Here is a 15,081-nt window from a genome sequence, read left to right on the forward strand (position 1 = left end):
TATAAATCATTCTACTACAAGGACACATGCACACGAATGTTCACTGCAGCACTGTTTACAATAGCAAAGACCTGGAACCAACCCAAATGCCCAACGATGATAGACTGGATAGGGAAAATGTGGTACATATACACCATGGAATATTACGCAGCCATCAAAAACGATGAGTTCACGTCCTTTGTAGGGACATGGATGAACCTGGAAACCATCATTCTCAGCAAACTGACACAAGAGCAGAAAATCAAACACCATATATTCTCGCTCATAGGCGAGTGTTGAACAATGAGAACACATGGACACAGGGAGGGGAGCACTACACACTGGGATCCGTTGGGGGGAAATGGGGGAGGGGTGAGGGGGTGGGGAGGTGGGAAGAGATAGCATGGGGAGAAATGACAGATACAGGTGAGGGGATGGAAGGAAGCAAAGCACACTGCCATGTGTGTACCTATGCAACAATCTTGCATGTTCATCACATGTACCCCAAAACCTAAAATGCAATAAAAAAAAAATAAAATAAAATAAAATAAAATAAAGCACGAATTCCATTCATCACGGCTCCTCCCTTATGATCTAATTACCCGCCAAAGGCCCAACCTAATCCTATCACATTAGGCGTTATGTTTCCACAAGCAAATGTAAAAGGCAAGGGGAACAAAAAAATAGCCCATAGCAGCCTATACATAACAAATGAGCAGGTTAGGGGGCAAAAGGCAAGGGAGGACCTGCAACAAGTTCTGACAGAGCGTGACACAAACTGAGGCACCTGGGTCAGGACCAAGGCTGAACATCATTTGGCAGCCAACTTACTGCCTATTGTTGGATAAGCCTGAAGATTGAAGTGGAAGTCACAAGAACCAAGATATGAAGGGTCTAAGTGAGAATGCTGATAGTGAAAATTGGAAGAGAGTTTTTATATGATAGAGTTCATGAAGAAAGACTCAACAGGATGTCTTGATACATAATTAGATCAGTGATATATAATTAGAGAGGAAAGAGAGCAGTAGGTCTTATAAGCCCTCATAATCATTTTAAGAGCAAGCCACCTTCCCAGGGTGAATTTGGAAACTAGTTATTTGGGCTTTGGAAAAGTTTTATCATGGAGAGCCCTTTTCCATAAGGAGATGCTTTTAAAAATATCAGTCTTACATGTCAGGAGTATTGCTACCTCCAAGATAACCATGAAATCTAAACTTCCCCTGGCCTCCCTGTCTTTCCACCTGCTGTCTCCATCCAAATCTGGCTTCACATGATGGCTTTTGGGTCCGGGTGTGAAGATCTGTGAGCCTCTGTGGATGTGGAAACCCCACTCCTGAAGTCCCGGGAAATAGTTTGACATGCATGTACAACCCCAACTTCAACTATGAAATTCTCCATCTTGGGTCTATTCTAGGGCAGGATGCAATTTCAGGATTACTTGATTTAAAAATATTTAGTCTTTTACCCTGCAATATTCTCAGTCTAACTGCTTCTCTTCCACTGTCCTGTTTCTGAAGCAAAAAACAGCTCTTTTGAGTATTTGCCCTTCTGTGGAGTTTCAAATATCCTCCTTTCTCGTTGTTTACAGGGATCTCTCTATATGAAAAATTAAAAAGGTTATGTATGTTATAATAGGAGACTTGAGGACATAGAAAGGGCTGAATCAAAATTAATCTCACCTCCACTTTGGAGAGACAAAACGGAATCAGAAGAGAGCACTGCTAGGTCTCATCGGCTTTCTCTCATACCAGAATCTCACTTGTGATATTTTTAAATGTTTTCTGTAAATAGCATAGATATGTCCACACTTGTTATGTGCACACCCAACTGTTACCAGTGTCTTGTCCATTAGTTTTTCTGCTTTTTCTAGTTTGCTTCATGATGTGCTTGTGAAAGGATTTCTCACATAACTCCAAGCAATTTTAACCCTTAAATTAAAAGTAAAATCAAGTTAGCTATTTTAAGAAATGTGATCAGGAAAAATAAAGAATCCAGTAATGCAGAAGCGAAAGTGATTATGAAATGTTTAGGTTTTCATGATTTTGTTTGTTGCTAAATCTTACTAAAATGTACTTTTTTAAACAATTAGACTTTTTATTTTTTAGAAGTTTTGGATTTACAGAAAAATTGAGAAGATGGTACTAGGAGTTCCCATGTGCCCTGATACATAGTTTACCCTATTAGAAACTTTTATGTTAGTGTGGTACATCTGTTACAATGAATGAATCAAATATACGTTGTCATTAACTGAAGTCCATACTTTCTTTAGATTTCTTTAATTTTCACCTAATATTTTACTGTTCAAGGATTCCATCCCATGTTACATTTAATTTTGTCTCCCTAGGTTCCTCTTGGCAGTGACAGTTTCTCAAACTTTCTTTGGTTTTGATGACCTTGACAGTTTTGAGGAGTATAGATCAGACACTTTGTAGAATTCCCTTCTTGGAGTTTGTGTGATGTTTTCCTGATGATTAGAATAGGCAAAAAACTAAGATGGTTATGGCAAATATGAAGGCCAGCTCAGAGCTCCAGTCAACCAGTGTGAGTCTTGGCTGATCGGCAACTCGTAGCAACTGCCTCTGTGATGGCAAGGGGTGACAAGGGGTCAGGGCTTCCACCCTGGCATCTGGATTCACTCGATCCTGCATTGCACCCACTGGGGGGAGGTGACATTCCAACTGAGCCGGACACAGACCCCTGACCTGGAGGGCACCAAGGAGAGTGCCAAGGAGAGGTGGCTCGTCTGTGATCTGGGAGTGAGGAGCTGTACATAGATTGTACCAGCTGGAGACTGGAGCCAGAGGAAGAGACACATCAAGTAATTTCACTAAGAGGCAGCAGTCCAAGGAAGATTAGGCAGATTCCAGAGCATATGAGCAGAACCAAGACCGAAAGCACAGAGCATATGGTTATGATTCCAAGTGCAATATGCAGCCAAAGCTCTCTAGTGTCGTAAACCTGTTCCTTCTTGCAGGATATCTGAAGAAGCCAGATCTGGGTAGTTTATCATCTAATGGAAACTCCATAATCTCTTCTCTTCTAGATGATACCTTGTTTGTAACCACTTGATTGACATCTAACATATGTGGTAGGTAGAGGATCAGAAGTGTAGAAGACCTCTAACAGTGTGCACAGTCCCATGAGGAGAGGGGCTTCTTTACCTTTTTTGGCAAACATCTGAGTGATGCTTGAAAACTGTCTGAATTTGCCATTTAGGGTTTTCCAATAATTTGCATGTTTTTCAGATGTTTTGGGAGAAAATTAAATACTGTAAAAAGTCATGTGGAATTTTTTTTAAAAGATGCCATAAGTATGACCTCTATCTCTTTTTTCCTTTGTCATCATTGTTGCAATTTTTTTCACACTGTTCAAATTCTTGTCTCTTTGACATTAGTCTGTGGTTTATTTCCTCCTATTGGCTTCTAAAAGTCAAATCAACTTAGTTGTGTGTATGTTTTCCCCTTAAATTATTTTCTCATTCACAGCATTAACCTATTCAACATAACCTTCTATAGTAGGAATTGATAAAAAATATCATTTTGGTCTTAAAGAAATTCTACATCCGGGCCGGGTGCGGTGGCTCACGCCTGTAATCCCAACACTTTGGGAGGCCGAGGCGGGTGGATCACGAGGTCAAGAGATCGAGACCACCCTGGTCAACATGGTGAAACCCCGTCTCTACTAAAAAAATACAAAAAATTAGCTGGGCATGGTGGCGCGTGCCCATAATCCCAGCTACTCAAGAGGCTGAGGCAGGAGAATTGCCTGAACCCAGGAGGCGGAGGTTGTGGTGAGCCGAGATCACACCATTGCACTCCAGCCTGGGTAACAAGAGCGAAACTCCGTCTCAAAAAAAAAAAAAGGGAAATTCTACATCCATCTTGAAGCTTTTTTTTTTGGTCTGATCACAATTTTAATTCATAAATTTCAGATTTGGATCATTTTTGTGTTGTTGCCCAATAACTTTGACAGATGATTTAATTTGCTCTTTTCAAGAGTTTCTCAAATAATTTCTCTCAATTTTCACAACTGATATTTTGTCACTGTCTACCTGATATGGTTATTTCCCTTTTAACTCGAGTAGTTTCACACAAAGTACAGTGTTGGTGGCTTCTGGGAGGCATTGTTTGCATAATAAATAAATGGTGTATTGTGAAACTGTATTCCTGGGATTGAATTTACCATGATCTGTCATTGGATCCCTTTATTCATAATCTGTCTTTACACAAAATACTTTAGAACTATATTTTCCTTAATGTTAAATCCCTTTTAAAACATGTTATCTCATAGAGCTGCACGCCTGTAGTTGTAGCTACTTGGGAAGCTGAGTTGAGAGGATTGCTTGAGCCCAAGAGTTCAAGTCCAACCTGGACAGCATAGACCTTGTTTCTAAAAAATCATCAAAAGCCCCAATAAAACCCCTATATTATGAATTTTATTTTAGTGACACTCATTCAGTTAAAACTTCCCTATCTACCAATAACCATAGAATTGGAATTGAACCTTAAATGTCCAGTGGGTGTGACTGCATCAAAGTTGAATAAAACAGCCTTCCTGCTGTTCAGCTGTTTAGATAACTTATGAATATTGTTAGGGCACCTTTCTCTGGAAGGTTCCCATTTGTCGTATCAATTTCCAAAAGTCGTTATACCTTTCATGGGCGTTTTTTCTCTGAGTGTTATTTAAATGCCAACACAAATTACCACATGATCAAGTGAAATGGGCTATACTTTAAAGCTTATCAATGTAGAGCTCACTGCATTTCATTAAATATTTTAAAGGGATTCATTGCCTTAAAGATGTGTTCTCAAGATACCAAGGTTAATTTTTTCTTTCTTTTTTTTTCTCTTGGAGTCAGAGTTTCACTGTTACCCAGCCTGGAGTGCAATGGTGAATTCATGGCTCACTGCAGCCTCCTGAGCTTGAGGGGTCCTTTTACCTTAGTCTCCGCTGGGATTATAGGCATGAGTTGCCATGCCTGGCTAATAGAATTTTCTTATTTGTTGGTTTGATTTGGTTATTGTTGTATTGCTTGTAACTTGTGTTACATGAACTCACTTGTGTCCACATATCTATAATCCCTTTGAATCTTAAGAATCAAACCATTTTGGCTTCACCATTTTCTGGTTGAGAAATTCTTCATATTTTTGAATATGTATGTATTTCTAAATTTAATATTGAAAACCAGAATATAGAGGCAAGAAGGAAAAGAGTTACCTAAGATGACCTAAGCCTCAAGATGATTATTATTACTATTAGCATTTTCCCACAATTTTCTAGACTTTTTTCTATATAGCCTTATACATATAAATACATATATTTTAACAATGAGATTAATGTTAACTTACTCTGCAAGCTATTTTCTCACCTGTTTACCATATGAATGTACCATAATCTAGCTAACTGATGGATATTTCTATTTTTGCTTATTTCACTATTTTAGATAATGTTGCTATGAACATCCTTGGATAATGATTCATTTTTCTATATTACGATGTTGAGATTATTTGAGGATTAGAGAAACTAGCAGAGAAAATTATAATGAGTCATTGTATGTTCACAACAAAACTTGAATAAATTTATTTCCATGAGAGAATGTGGAAGGAACTAAAATTGAAACTGTTTTTTAAAGAACAAGCTTTTTGTGTGGGTGCAATGGTTCATGCCTGTAATCCCAGCACTTTGGGAGGCTGAGGCAGGAAGATTGCTTGAGTCTAGGAGTTCTAGACCAGTCCAGGCAACATGGCAGTTGCCCTACACTGCAAAAGAACAAAAAAATTAGCCAGCCACAGTGGCTTGTGCCTGTAGTCCCAGCTACTGAGGAGGCTGTGGTGGGAGGATGGCTTGAGCTGGAGAGGTAGAGGCGGCAGTGAGCCATGTTCACACCACTGCACTGCAGCCTGGGTGAAAAGAGTGAGACCTGTGTCTCAAAAAATAAAAATGAGTTTTATATTTTTGAAATTTTAAAACACATTAGAAAACAACTATCAGAACCATAGAGGTCTACACTAAAAGTAGAAAATTATAACTACGTAAGAATAATAGAAATAGTTTCAAACTATTAAAAGACATCCAAAGTAGAAGGGAAATAAATTATAATATATTTGAGATTGCCGGATATAATGATGAAGAAGAAATAAAATTGTTCCATGTAAGCACATAATACATTCTAATGATTTCATATTTTAAAAATTGGTACAGTTTGATTGTGTCAATGTAGCTAGAAGTTTGAAGAGTATTTTTGGCCAGGGTATGTATGACTAGTGATCAAATGGAAGAAAAACAGTGGGAATATTTCCGTATATTTGTAAAATATTCTTTAATATGATATAGCTATAATATGTGATATATAATAAAATACATGCCAAAAGGAGAGCAAGTGAACAAAAAGTATACATTATTATATAATTAATAAAAATTTTATGATATGAAGCATAGAAAAAAAGAAGCACCAAAATATGTTTTTATTTATAACATATTCTAATTTATTATTTCTTTAATAACTTTCTTTATAATTTATTCTAAACATTAATAATTCCTTCTCTCTTTCTTGCCCTTTCTTTCTTTCTCTCTCTCTCTCTCTCTCTCTCTCTTTCTCTCTCTCTTTTTCTATCACAAGGTCTCACTCCATTGTCAAGGCTGGAGTTCAGTACTGTGATAAGGGCTCACTGCAGCCTTGACCTTCTGGGCTCAGGCAGTCCTGCCATCTCAGTTCCCTGAGAGCTGGAACTTTAGGCATGTGCTACCACGCCTGGCTAATTTTTAAATTTTTTTCTAGAGATGCCGTCTCACCATGTTCCCCAGGCTGCTCCCTAACTTCTGGACTCAAGCGATTCTCCCACCTTGACCTCCTAAAGTGCTGGGATCATAGGCATGAGTCACTGCACCCAGCCCAAAACACGTTTTTAAAAAGTGGATGAGATCATTGTCCAGATTGTAGTTAATTAATATCAAAGAGACAAACACATGAATGTCCTAAGTAACTTATTACACAGAAAAAGGCATATTCTTATCAAAATAACTACAAATCATCCTGGAGGAAAAAATGGTAAAAATATAAACACAAAAAGTAGTTGAATATTTAGAAGTAGGTATATCCTGGTAGCCTGGTAACTTGGTTTTGTCATCTGGAAAATAAACTGGCAGTACACACGAGACCTACTAAATAGTTTATAAGTTTTGATACTCAATAATTTCGCTTTGGGTTGTACATCTAAAAGAACTAATCTGAAAGGAATAAATATATCATTGTGAAACATTTGAAGCTACTCATGTTGGGAAAATGAAGTGAGAATGATTTTTAAATTGTCTACATTATGGTGTAGTGTGAAAAGTCTTATTATATATTATCTCCTTGAATCCTCAGGGAGGAAGCTCCATGCAGGAATAAGACCCAGACTTAAATCTGGCTGCATCCTGTGTCTTCTGTGTGTGTGACCACAGCCACCTTCTTAACATCTCTGTGCAGTAGTTTTCAGATCTGTAAATGGATCACAATGCTCAGTCTCTATAGCTCCCAGGTTTTGAGCAATAAATGAGATATTGCACGTGGAAGTTAAGCTCCTACCATGGGCCCTGGGAAATCATTATAGTTGCAATTTTCTGAAAATGGATCTTTAAATGAATCTTCAAACTGCACAATGAGGAGCAGGAAGATTTGGAACACGTTTAATCAGCAAGGGAGCAATGAATGCACAGATCAATGGCAATGAGGGCCAAGTTAAAACAGGGCAAAGGAGAGTTGTAATGAGAGAAGTAAACTGGATTTGTTTGCACTGCCTGGGGAGCAGGAGGGAGTAGAGGAGATTCAAGGGCACCTGCTTGTTTTTTTATTGAGACATTATGCACATCTTAAAAAAAGAAGCTTTGGGCATTGGTTAACTCCACAGGACACCTGGTTTAGAGCTTTTTCTTTCCCTGAGAGTCCTCCTCCTTTCCATGACACTTCTCCCTGTGACACATGCTTGGATTTGGCTGTAGAAATGCCCTGCCCCACCATGAAACCATCTTGTCTTTTCCCCAGGTTACTTATCTTGTAGTCACACAAAATCAAGGCCGAGGCTCTCTGCCACAATCCTTGGCACATCACCTTAGTTCTAGGAGCCATTTTGGTAGTCCCCTTTCTGTGCCACCAATGGGAGTGAGGGTTGGGCCTGGCAGAGACACATATGCCACTCTGGGCTTCGTGACAAGGCTCGGGCTCTAATGGATCAAACCCAGGGCAAAGGCCATCCTCCATCTAGGTAACAAAGTGTTCATGACTCTGTGACAGCCAGGACAAGGGCGGTAAGTTTGCAGTAGAATGACATGTCAAACTGATCAACCTTAGTATAGGGTATGTCCTGGCTGGACTTTAATTATCAGAGCACCAATAATAACATCACGTGTGAGTGTTGGGGAGGGGCTTTAATAATCAGAGCAGCAATAATAATGTGTGTGTATGTGTGCACATGCAGGCACGCATATGTGTGTGAAACTGGTGAGGTTCTATCCACTGTCTGATTTGATCCACTTGTTCCCCAGACTTGGGTTAGAATGGACCCAGATCCCCAGAATCCTTCTAAACCTGGGTGATTTAGAATTCAAACTACGATCACTTCTCCAGACTACATTAAATGCCACCTGGATTGATCAGATTCAACAGCCTACCATGTATCTGGTATTTTCTTTGCTACTTTATTTAATCCTTTCAGCAACCCTAGGAGGAAGGTATTCTTATCCCCATTTTACAGAGAAAGATATGGAGGTTCAGAGATGTTAATAACTTGTCCCAGGTCACAGAGCAAGTCAGCTGTGAAGCAGGTGCCAAATCCAGGTTTGCTTGACTCCAAAATCCATACTCATGCTACTCCGATGCATGCTACAGAGAGTTTTGCTGGGCCAGTAATGGGAAGAAGGTAGGGATTTTGCAAAATTTGTCTTAGGGACCCAGTATAGAAGTATACCACTAGCTTTGGGGTTTCTGGGCTGCTTCCTGATAAGGGACAGAGTTAGATGAGATGCTAAGGATGTCAGTGTTTTCTCTCTATACACACAGCAAGGCAGGCATTTTTTCCTTTAACTCGTGTTTTGCTTTCTATAGAGAGAATCCTTTTTCTGATACTTTCTTTCCAAAGCTTATAACATCATAGGCTCTATAGTGGAGCGTAGTACAGCTTTCAACAAGAAAAAGAAAAGTTATTGGCCATTCTGCCCCTTTGCAGTTCAAGTATCATTCAAAACATTTGCTTCTATTTGTTTGCCTTTTGCAAAACATCAAGGGTGATTTTGAAATAAATAAGAAGTAAAATATTTCACTGAACCAAAAAAGCCCAGTACCTGGCCATCTGGAAGTGTTTATTTATTTGTTTAAACATTGCTGGAATCATAGAAAATTTAAATGCAGGTAACAAAGAACAAAAGTTTAGAGATTAGATACTATATTAGAGTCATTCCATCTAATTAGATTTGAACTGTTTTAGGAAACAAATAACTTGTTTGGGGACACTCATCAAGATCATAACAAAAATTCCTTAGAAAATTAACAGAGCTTGGAGTTTATTGCGGATCTCTGCCTGTGTGGAGAAGAAATCGCCAAACTAGAGTAAACAAAACTGTCTCTACAGACAAATTAAATTTTGGTGGATGTTCATGTGCACAGGTGGGCAGCACCTTAGTCTATTATGTTGTGATTAGGGTCAGAGTCCTTTTCCATAAATGCAGCAGCATTAAATAATATAATTCCACCATCTAAAATCTTATTATATATTTTCTTGTTTGTTTATTTTTTTTTTTTTGAGACAAAGACTTTTTTTTTTTTTTGGTTTTTGAGCTAAGATTGTGTCACTACACTCCATCAATAGGACAGAGTGTAGTAACACAATCTTGGCTCATAGCAACCTCCGCTTCCTCGGTTCAAGTGATTCTCCTGCCTTAGCCTACCAAGTAGCTGGAATTACAGGTATGTGCCACCATGCCAGCTAATTTTTGTATTTTCAGTAGAGACAAGGTTTTGCCATGCTGGCCAGGGTGATCTCAAACTCCTGACCTCAAGGATTCTAGTGCAAGTTGTCTTTTGTGGACACATTTTCATTTCTCTTGAATAGATATCTGTTAATGGAATTGCTGAGTCATGGGGAAGATAAATATAAATGTCAGAGTTCTTTTCTCAGGATGATTGTGCAACTTCACACCTCCACTATCAAAATATGAGAGCACATCCTTGCTGTCATTAGATGTTAATTTGCATTCTTCTGGATGACTAATGACATTAAGCACTTCATGGTTCTTTACCGACCTTGTGTATATCTTCCTTTGTAAAATGACTGTTCAAATCTTTTTCCATTTAAAAAAATTGGGTTGTCTTTATTATTATTGTTATTATTAATTATTATTATTTGAGACTGAGTCTCACTCTGTCACCCAGGCTGGAGTGCAGTGGCACCATCTCAGCTCACTACAACCCATGCCTCCCAGGTTCAAGTGATTCTTCTACCTTAGCCTCCCAAGTAGCTGGGACTACAGGCACACGCCACCACGCCCAACTAATTTTTGTATTTTTAGTAGAGACTGGGTTGCACCATATTCGCCAGGCTGGTCTCAAACTCCTGACCTTATGATCTACCCAATTCAACCTCCCAAAATGCTAGGATTACAGGCATGAGCCACCACGCCCGGCTGGTTGTCTTTTTATTAGTAGGTGTGCTTTGCATTTCTTCACATGGTATACAAACCTCATCTTTTTGTCTTTCTCCTCCAAATGATGCCAGGGATTCTTCTTTGTTTTGTACTATAGTCCCAGTGTTTCAGATTGTCACTGGCACACAGTAGAAGCTCAATAAACATTTACTGAAAAAAATCAACGAATAATCAAGTGAACTGACTTTTGGGTCTCATATTCAGACATAATGTTCTTGAACTTAATGGCATTAATTAACAAGAAAATAAAAAAAAGGAAATTTAAATGCTATCCTTGAGGCATGACGTACGCTTGGCACCAAGGACACAGAATACCTTCAGGGGACTGGACATAGTGTCTTATGCCTGTAATCCCAGGCATTGAAGTGGGAGCATCACTTGGGTCCGGGCAACACAGTGAGACCCTATCTCTACAAAAAATATTTAAAAAAGAAAATAGCCAGGCATGGTGGTGTGCACCTGTAGTCACAGCTACTTCTAGGACTGAGGTGGGAGGATAGCTGGATCCTGGGAGTTTGAGGCTGCAGTGAGGCCTGATTCCACCACTGAACTCTAGTCAGGGTGACAAAGTAAATCCCTGTCTCAAACAACGACAACAACAAAGCCCAAGACAGAATACCTTCAGGGGATTTGTTCACCCAGGGGAGATACTGCTAGACCATCTCATGGAGTGGCCTAATTTGTCCCTGTAGTGTAAGACATCACTGCTGTCACATCTGCCACATTCTGGGACTATGCCCAACCATATCCAAGTCTTGAGTTCTGACCAGGTTTCCTTAATGGATGACAAGAACCTCTAGCTTTAGAGGGTTTTAGGTAACTTTGCCCAGCTGATCCCACTGTGCCTTTAACCACCTTCCTCTTGGGCCCCTCTGACACTGATAATGCCTGTCCCCTGACGCTTGGCCCCTCTGCCTGACTCTGTCTCACTAGCAGGCCCATTGCCACTCTGTGCTCTGCCTTTCTTAGCATCCCTAAAAGGCCAGGCAGGAAAGGATGGGACTAGTTGATTATCACATCCCTGACCAGCTCTAAGGAATTCAGTAATTCCCATATTCATCCCTAAACACATTTACCATCAGTTATTAATGGGGCTTTCTTAATTTTACACTGAAAGGCCAGTAGGGGCCCCTAAGTCTTAAAGCCGTTTTCCTGGTCCCAATCCAGCAGACTCCAGCCTATCCGGTTGGGGATATCTACAATGAATAAGAATCATCAGCATTCACATTTGTAGAGAACTTTGCCATTTACATGTTTGTATCTGTCATCTTACATAAACCACCAAACAGTCCTAGTTGTAGCCCTCTTTGGTTTCTATTTTCCCAAAGTTTCTGTTTCCCAAAGCAAAAAGAGGTGTGTTTTCTTTTCTCTTTTTCTTTTCTTCTTTTTTTTTTCTTTCATGAGACAGGGTCTCACTCTGTTGCCCAGGCTGGAGTACAGTGGTGCAGTCATGACTCACTGCAGCCTTACCTCCCTGGGTTCAAGTGATCCTCTCACTTAAGCCTCTTCAGTAGCTGGGACTATAGGCACATGCCACCATGCCTGGCTAATATTTTTTTATTTTTAGTAGAGATGAGGTCTCACTATGATGCCCAGGCTGATCTCAAACTCCTGAGCTTAAGCAATCCTTCCCCTTTGACCTCCTGAAGGGCTAGGATTATAAGCGTGAGCCACCGCTCCTGGCAGAGTTTTCTAAAATCCTCTAGCTCTTGCTAAAAAACTATTGGTAGTTTCTTAGTTCTGGTGGGTATGCAAAAAAAAAAAAAAAAAGTCTCATAGATTTTTACAGTTCAGAAACCTGGTTTATGTCTGTCATTAGATTCAATTGCACACCGCAGACATATATGAGTAGTTCCTAACCTTTTAATTTAACCATTATTATGGATTTTTTTTCCCCCTTGGATCACATGTTACTTTCTTTTAACTCCACCAAAAGCTGTATTTATTGGCTCACTTTACCTTTTTTATTCATCAGATTTATACCTCTCAGTCAGAGTTTAGAATCAGGATCAGTTAGTCTCTTACCTCACTAAGCTGATTTTATTACAGCCAAAATAAAGACATTTGATATTTGGATTGGCTTCCAATCCTAATAACTAGTACATTTCCATTTCCGATGGGGTTTTTGAAAGATTAAAAAGTTAATACAGTAACCCTTGAGAAAGTGGAAGCAAAAGTTGTTTCTTGTGAAGAAGTAGCCCTTGTGTGTTGAAGGGCTTCACTCTTGCCTTGTCTCTGATGCCTGAATGTGAGCAACACGGGTATTACTAACTTTAACCCTTTCACTGCAATCTGGGCCTTTCTCTGGCTCTATAGGGACTGAGGATTAACCAGCCCCACCCTAGTAGTCCTCAGCTGCTGGAGCATTTGGGTTCTGATGTCAAGCCCATAGGACTTGGGGAGAACATGCGTTTCATTGAAACAGTCATTCTCTTAAGGTGCAAATGTTAAAATGTCATGCAACCAGGACTATTACCTAAAATCAAAACTTACCCAATTTGAATTATACTCTCAAAGGATTATGATGAGTATTGTAAAGGTAGTGTTTGTTTCTAAATTAATAGAATTAATAAATGTCATTCTGTTTGCCAGTTATGGAAGAGATACAGTTGGAGAAGACTATTAATATAATGTGCTTGCATTATGTTTTTATTATTTAGCAGATTGTGTTGCATGAACCAATGAAATATGATGCTATAATTTGAAAGTAATTATGAAAGCAAAAATGCTTATGGATAACATTAAGTGAAATGCAGAATGAATAACTTAGATACATAGACTCACAGTTAAGAAAAATATATACATGTAGCTAATGGCTCAGGGTAATCTGTAGAAATGAAAAAAATACATTAGAATGGACAAGGATGAGTCTCTTTCAAAATATTTTTATGTAAGTTGTTACATGTATCAATTTTCCAATTAAAAGTTAAAGATGGATTTATATTGCAGTGAAGAATATGTTTTATTAATACTGTGTTTGGTTTTGTCTTATTTTGTAGGAAAGCCAGCAGAAATCCACCAATGTAGTCTATCAGGCCCACCATGTGAGCAGGAATAAGAGAGGGCAAGTGGTTGGAACAAGGGGTGGGTTCCGAGGATGTACCGTCTGGCTAACAGGTATGTCATGTTCAGATATATACATATTATTAATTGCAAATTGACATGTGATACAATTTTGTGGAAATTAGTATAACATATTACATGCTTGTTTTATCATTAGAAGGAGGCTGGGAGATGTAGTCGAAAGCCTGGGTGTTAGTCCTAACCCTACCATCAGTGAGAAATAGAGTTAAGGTCGACTATAAAAATAGAGTCTGATCAAGTCAACTGGAAAAGTCTCTAGTTGTCACTTTTCTCCTCTTTGTCAGGAAAGGATGAGACAAGGTGATTATGACATTGACATTCCCTTTCATTGCTAAGAAATTCAATAATTCTCATGTTCATCCCTAAACATATTTACTGGCAGTTATGAATGAGGCTTTCCTAATTTGACATCAAGCATTTGGCTGTCCATAAGGTTTTCGATGTCTAGAGATATTTGTTATTGTTGCCTAATGTTTTGACATTCTAGGAGGGTATTTCACTTACTGTCTAAACAAGCAAACAAACAAACATAAGAATCTGTGCAAGAAGGAAAGCTAGAAATTTCCATTTGGCTGAGGACTGCCCTTGTTTTTCTTTTCTCTCTTTCTCTCTCTCTCTCTCTCTCTCTCTCTCTCTCTCTCTCTCTTTCTCTCTTTCTCTCTCTCTCTTTTTTTTTTTTTTGCACATAGAAAATGATTCGGTTCCAATGCAGGACTGCCCTTGTATACAGAAATAACTCGCTGCTGCTGAAATGATCAAATGACTCTCCCTTTTCTTGTGTTTTTATAGCCACAGAATGTCAAAGCTAAGAGTTAGTGACAGAACTGGAATTAAAACCTGACTCCCAATAGGTAGCCCTAGGCTGTTACCTTGTATGCTGAGTCCAAGGTAGACAAAATTATTTCTGGACTCAAAAGGAAAAAAAAAAAAACGAAGATCATTTCAAACAGTCTTCAAATGGAATGAGCCCACCTGCAAAACTAAGTTTATTCAGGTTATAAAATGTTGATTGTTTCTAACCTGAAGCTCATTCTAAAGAATCTGGCAGGTAGGGACCTGCCTTGCATCTTTTCTTGCTATCCTGAATCTTTACCCTTTTCTGTCGCAACCAGCCTCTTTCTTGTCCTTTCCAAGTTTTCCCTTGTGCCTTTGGTTTCCTGGTTTCATTCATGCCTGGACTGTGCATCAAAACAACTTTCTGCAGCCTCCGGTGCAAGGACAGACAGTGAGCAACAAACCTACTGTGCTCAAATATGCACCATCCTCCTGTGATTACTCCCGAAATGTTTACCTCAGCTCCCCCCAAGAGATGTAATTTGAACAGTAGTTATAGCTGTATTC

The 15,081-nt window shown here is 39.1% G+C and overlaps 1 protein-coding gene across 4 annotated transcripts in view; it reads left to right on the forward strand.

Moving 5' to 3' along the window:
• The window catches only part of PAPSS2 (3'-phosphoadenosine 5'-phosphosulfate synthase 2), a 254,574-nt gene that overhangs the window by 194,051 nt on the left and 45,442 nt on the right, over nucleotides 1-15,081 (forward strand). For 3 of the 4 annotated variants that reach the window (XM_074382526.1, XM_074382527.1, XM_074382528.1), the window contains one exon: nucleotides 13,656-13,773. In XM_074382526.1, the coding sequence (XP_074238627.1) occupies nucleotides 13,656-13,773 (118 nt within the window). Of the gene's footprint in view, nucleotides 1-13,655; nucleotides 13,774-15,081 lie in introns of those variants that run through there. The other variant, XM_074382530.1, reaches the window with a different exon arrangement.

This window comes from Saimiri boliviensis, chromosome 12 (assembly GCF_048565385.1).
Source record: "Saimiri boliviensis isolate mSaiBol1 chromosome 12, mSaiBol1.pri, whole genome shotgun sequence".
Taxonomy (NCBI): Eukaryota; Metazoa; Chordata; class Mammalia; order Primates; family Cebidae; genus Saimiri; species Saimiri boliviensis.